A 6,237-nucleotide genomic window follows, 5' to 3' on the forward strand; every position below is an offset into this window, starting at 1 on the left:
TGCCTAAATTGGTTGTTTAGCCGATATCGAGTGCTTTCATGAATAGTTCACATTACAAGATCATTGAAGTAGAGATAAGTTGAAAGATATGTTAGCCCCATGATCTTATTATTGTATTACGGACTGCATGATTCTGCCTCATGCCCCACTGATATTAGTAATGAGTTAGGGTCGTCGAGTCTATTGTTGTTACTACGGCCTGCATGATTCTGCCTAATGCCCCACTAGTCATGGTGATGGATGAGATCTAACATGTTCATTAGATTTATCTTTATTAAATGGTTAAGTGGTGTTGAATTGTCTCTTTATATAAAAAGGAGTTCGGTTACTTGTAATCATTGGCTCAGTATAAACCGATCATCATTGATATCTTATTGCCATTGATTAATTTTTGCTTAAATAATATTTATCCTGAATGATAACCGATTCTTCTTATACGACCCCATGAGCTTTAATCGATTTATTCTTATGAATATGCTGGAATCGACTATTTAGTCGATCTCCTCTCATATTGGCTCTCAGAGCCGCACATTCGAAACTGTCTGGCAACACCGACATGTTCTGCCCTTAATTACTGATGAGCTTTCTCCCCTTGTCAATTGTAGGGTCAAATTGACTGGCATGTCTCGGGAGTATTACGTAGGATCGACCACCCTTGCGCTGAAGCTAGGCGGATCTGGTCCATCGAGCAGATCCTTCTGGCTTGCTGCGTGTGTCCTCGGCACGGAGATGAAAATTCTATGTTGACACAAGGACATGATCAAGAAGTTTGGCATGAGTGATAGCAAAGCCATTAGCATACCAATAGGAACAAATGGTAACTTGGATAATGGTGCAAGTGGCAATATGGTGGATCAAAAATTGTATCGGTCTATGATTGGAAGCCTACTCTATGTGACCGTATCAAGGCCGGATGTCATGTTTAGTGTATGCATGTGTGTAAGATTTCAAGCTTCACCAAGAGAAAGTCATTTGAAGGCTACAAAGAGAATATTGAGGTACTTGAAGCATACATCAAATGTTGGTTTGTGGTATCCCAAAGGAGCAAAGTTTGAGCTAGTTGGTTACTCCGACTTGGATTATGCGGGATGTAAGGTTGAAAGAAAGAGAACCTCAAGCACATGTCAATTGTTGGGAAGATCACTTGTTTCATGGTCATCAAAGAAGCAAAATAGTGTTACATTATCAACCGCCGAAGCCGAATACATATCCGTCGGTAGTTGTTGTGCACAAATACTTTGGATGAAGGCCACTTTGAGTGATTTTGGAATCAAGTTCAAGAAAGTGCCATTGCTATGTGACAATGATAGTGCAATCAAGTTAACCAACAATCTGGTTCAACATGCAAGAACAAAGCGCATTGATGTCCGCCACCATTTCATAAGAGATTACCAACAAAAAGGGGACATTTGCATTGAGAGTGTAGGCACCGAAGATCAACTTGCCGATACATTCACCAAGCCATTGGATGAGAAAAGGTTTTGCAAGCTAAGGAATGAGTTGAACATATTGGATTTCTCAAATATGTGTTGATGCACCCCCACTTATATGACATGCCTCTCCTTCGAGCAATCCAGGGTAAAAGTTGATTGACATGGCATACATCCTTGCTAAGGACATATTTAGTGCATTTAGACATCTTTCACATTTAATAGGCTCATTCATGAAAATCAAATAAATTTGATGATTGTATGATAACACTATTGCTTCTATGCTTATTTTGATCTAGTGGTAGCATATGACATGTTTGTGGGCTTGTAAACCTAATGTTTGATCTAGAAAATGAGCTATAAGTGTTTAACTCAATATGGTACAAGATAACCCTTATTTGGAGGTGTGAAGAAGCTTGTCCTTGGATCAAACCGAGTTAAATATCTTTGGCAAATGATCTAGATTGAACCAAATTTGGGAAAATGATCCTCACCCCATTGATTGACATTGATAATCCTAACCTATCTATAATTTAAGCCTTTGTGGTCATTGATGACAAAGGGGAGAAAAACAAAGATATTAGTGATATTAGTACATGGAGAGAGAAACAAAAGATATATTAGTGTACTAAGATGGTGAAAAGACAACAAAGGGGGAGACCTTGACATAGGGGGAGAGATATGACAAAGAAAAGGAATCAATTAAAATTTTGAGCACACAAGTAGGGGGGCAAGCTCATGAATTGGTATGGTGCATTTGAATGTGAATTTCATATGTTTGATTCCATGGCACAAGTTTTAAATTTCAATATCCATGCTTGTGTGGTATATGCTTGTTGTAGGTTTGAATGATAAAATGAAAATCTAGCATGTATAGTTTATCTAATGATTTCATTTCCAAGTGTTTTCAAGTGGTATTGAGCTAACCATGGTGCTAAGGATGGTATAATGGTGCACTTCGATTGGTATCACGCTTCAAAGGTCCATCTTTTATACCTTAGCATCATTTGGTAGACATTAACTCCTATATTTTCTATATGTGCAAGCTACAATCCAAACTCTTAGCGCATATGTAGGGGGAGCAATTGCTACCATATGGAGTTCATAAAACTTATCCATATCCTTTTACACATAGTGAATATGCTTGGGCAAGCAACATGGATTCAATTAAATTTCAATTCATATCTTTGTGAAAGGGTTGTCATCAATTACAAAAAAGGGAGAGATTAAAAGCTCTAGTTTGATTTTGGTAAATTGATGAAACCCTATGTGCTAACCTAGTTTATCAAGTGATCATGAGATAGGTAGCACATTCCAAGTGGTGAAGCAAATGAAGATCGTGACATGAAGATGGCGATGCCATGGTGATGATCAAGCGCTTGGACTTGAAAAGAAAAAAGAGAAAAATAAAAGGCTCAAGGCAAAGGTATAATTTGTAGGAGCCATTTTGTTTTGGTGATCGAGACACTTAGTGAGTGTGATCACATTTAGGTTTGATAGCCATACTATTAAGAGGGGTGAAACTCATATCGAAATGCGGTTATCAAAGTGCCACTAGATGCTCTAACTCATTGCATATGCATTTAGGATCTAGTAGAGTGCTAACACCCTTGAAAATGTTTATGAAAATATGCTAACACATGTGCACAAGGTGATACACTTGGTGGTTGGTACATTTGAGCAAGGGTGAAGAAGATAGAGGTGAAAAGGAGTTAGTCACACTAGTCACGCAGTGACCGGATGCTGGCCTCGGTTGGACCGGTGCGTCCGGTCAGTAGAAGCTGCAAAGTTGCTGGCATAGGTCTCTGACCGGATGCTGGGACACTGAGTGACCGGATGCTGAAGGGGTGCATCCGGTCCTGCTGACATGGCAACACACAGTGTTGAAGGTGACTGATCGAATGCTGGCTGTGTTCGGTCAAGCATGACCGGACGCATCCGGCCGTGAAAAGTCGTCTCTGGATGCTTACTGAAAATGACCGCATGCTAGGGTTCAGTGTCCGGTCACTTTGAGCTGCTACATTTGGTCATCACTTGACCATTGAGATCGGGTGATCAACATTTGAAGAGAGGGGACACGTGGCACGCATCGCGTGATCGGACGCTGAGGTCCAGCGTTCGGTCAATATGACCGGAGTGTCCAGTCACCCCATGTTGTGCCCAGTGAAGGGGTACAACGGCTCTATTTTGTGGGGGCTTCTATTTAAGCCCCATGGCTAGCTCAAGCTCACTCTCTTAGCCATTTGCATTGACATAGCAACCTTGTGAGCTTAGCCAAAGCCCTCCCACTCATCTTCATCATAGATTCAACATCTTTGTGAGATTGGGAGAGAATCCAAGTGCATTGCTTGAGTGTTCGCATCTAGAGGCACTTGGTGTTCGTGTTTTACTATGGGATTCGCTTGTTACTCTTGGTGGTTGCCACCACCTAGGCGGCTTAGAGCAGTGAGGATCATTGAGTGGAGGGTGGTGATTGTCTCTGGCTCCGATTGTGGTGATTGTGAGGGGTTCTTAACCTTTCCTCGGCGGAGAGACAAAAGGTACTCTAGTGGATTGCTCGTGGCTCATGTGATCCTCATCTTGCATTGGTTGTGCGGCATCCTATTGAGGGTTTGGCGTGTGATGCCAATTAGCGCGTGAACCTCCAAGTGAGTGAATCGCCACAACGAGGAGTAGCTTGTAGGCAAGCAAGTGAATCTCGATAAAAAATCATTGTGTTCATCATTTGATTCTAAGGTGATTGGTCTTCATTGGTATTCATTCTTGTGATTAATTGGCTCCTTCCTCGACATGGCGGTATAAACAATTTGCTCACTCTCTTTATATTACCGCAAACTAGTTGTCAAGCTCTTTAGTGTAGTTAGTTATGAGAGCTTGTTAGTTTGGTTGGTGTGTCTCTTTAGTTAGCCTTTGAGAGCACACTAACTTAGTGTAGTGACATAGCTATTATGTGGATAGAAACTATATCAACTAGAATTGTGGTAGGTGGCTTGCATTTTTGGTAGGCTAGCGCAACACTTGCTTCGCCTCATAATTGTCTAACCGGTTTGCTAAGTGTTGTTGTAGAAATTCCTATTAGGCTATTCACCCCCCTCTAGCCATTAGGACCTTTCACAAAGGCAAGGCCAAATGCGTGGACCAAGATGAGGGCCCCTCCACGCAGAGGGGCAAGAAGAACAAAAAGGATCGGCGCCGATCGGACAACACCACGATAGTCGTCTTGGCTGATCGCACGAGCAAGCAGCCTCAATAGGGGCTACCTAACCACTTCAACAAACTCATGGATAGTCTATGCACCAACCACGCCTACCCCATCAAACACCTCTATAAGGACTGCGAGGTCCTCAAACGTTTACTCCGATAGGCCGGTGGGCCAAAGGAGGGAGACGGCAAAGAGGCAGCAGCCAAGAAAGGAGGCACGGTAGGCAAGGACGAAGACGGCTTCCCTAAACCTGAGGAGTGCATCATGATCTTTGGTGGGTCTGACACCATCTGGATGAAACGCTAGCACAAGATGCGCTATAGGGAGGCATGCACCACCAAGATGGCCGTCCCCTCCTTCCTCAGCTGGTCAGAATCGCCGATCACCTTCGATCAGAGGGACCATCCCTCCCATGTCGCAAGACCAGGATGCTATCCACTCATCATCGACCCTATCATCCACAAGAAGTGCCTCACCAAGGTGCTGATGGATGGAGGTAGTGGCCTCAACACTCTCTACATCGACACCCTCAACGCCATGTGCATTCCCCAGTCGGAACTCTGCCTAGTGGGCTCTTCCTTCCATGGGGTGATCCTAGGAGCACAGGCATACCCACTCGGGCAGATCGATCTGCCCATCACATTTGGCAAACGAGCCAACTTCCGCTCGGAGGTCCTGACCTTCGAAGTGGCGGACTTTCTAGGGTCCTACCCTACTATCGTGAGGCATCCATGCTACGCCAAATTCATGGCGATCTCCAACTACACCTACCTCAAGCTAAAGATGCCAAGACCAAACGGCGTCATCACTGTAAGTAGTGCCTTCTCGCACGCCTTCACATGTGACCACAAGCATTTTGAGCTCGCCACCACGGTCGTCAACTCGTTCGAGCTCCTATGGCTTGGGGAGTCATCAGCCCCAGCAGTCCTAGACTGCCACAAACCGACCTCCTTGACGGCCTTCCGCCCGCTCGAGGAAACAAAGGCGGTGGGTATCGACCCCACCAACCCAACTAAGACAGTGCGGATCGGGACCCAGCACCCGGCCAAATAGGAATGTGAGCTCGTCGACTTCCTACGTGCCAATTACGATGTCTTCACATGGCAGCCTTCTGTCATGCCGGGCATACCATGGGAGGTCACCGAGCACGCGCTACGCCTCATCCCAGGCTTGAAGCCCACCAAGCAGTGCCTACATCGCTTCGATGACGAGAGACACATGGCAATAGGCGAAGAGATCGCCAAACTCCTAGCAGCCGGATTCATCAGAGAGGTATTCCACTTCGACTGGCTTGCCAATCCCGTTCTTGTTAAAAAGAAGACTGGGAAGTGGAGAATGTGCGTTGATTACAATGGCCTCGACAAAGCGTGCTCGAAGGATCACTTTCCTTTGCCTCGCATAGACCAGATAGTCAACTCCACCTCGGGTTGCGAGATCCTCTCCTTTCTAGATGCCTACTCAGGCTATCACCAGATCGCGATGAAAGAATCCGATCAGCTCACAACTTCGTTCATCACCCCATACGGTTTGTACTGCTATGTGACCATGCCTTTTGGCCTAAAGAACGCTGGCGCCACCTACCAAAGGTGCATGCAGCAATGCTTC

General features: G+C 44.8%; 1 protein-coding gene across 1 annotated transcript; it reads left to right on the forward strand.

The window, feature by feature from the left end:
• The first annotated feature begins 4,974 nt into the window (after positions 1 to 4,974).
• On the forward strand, positions 4,975 to 5,685 carry LOC136468741 (uncharacterized). Its single transcript, XM_066467196.1, has one exon. The coding sequence runs from the start codon at positions 4,975 to 4,977 to the stop codon at positions 5,683 to 5,685; it is 711 nt and encodes a 236-aa protein (XP_066323293.1).
• Positions 5,686 to 6,237: the final 552 nt, after the last annotated feature.

This window comes from Miscanthus floridulus, chromosome 8, assembly GCF_019320115.1.
Source record: "Miscanthus floridulus cultivar M001 chromosome 8, ASM1932011v1, whole genome shotgun sequence".
In the NCBI taxonomy this organism is placed as follows: domain Eukaryota; kingdom Viridiplantae; phylum Streptophyta; class Magnoliopsida; order Poales; family Poaceae; genus Miscanthus; species Miscanthus floridulus.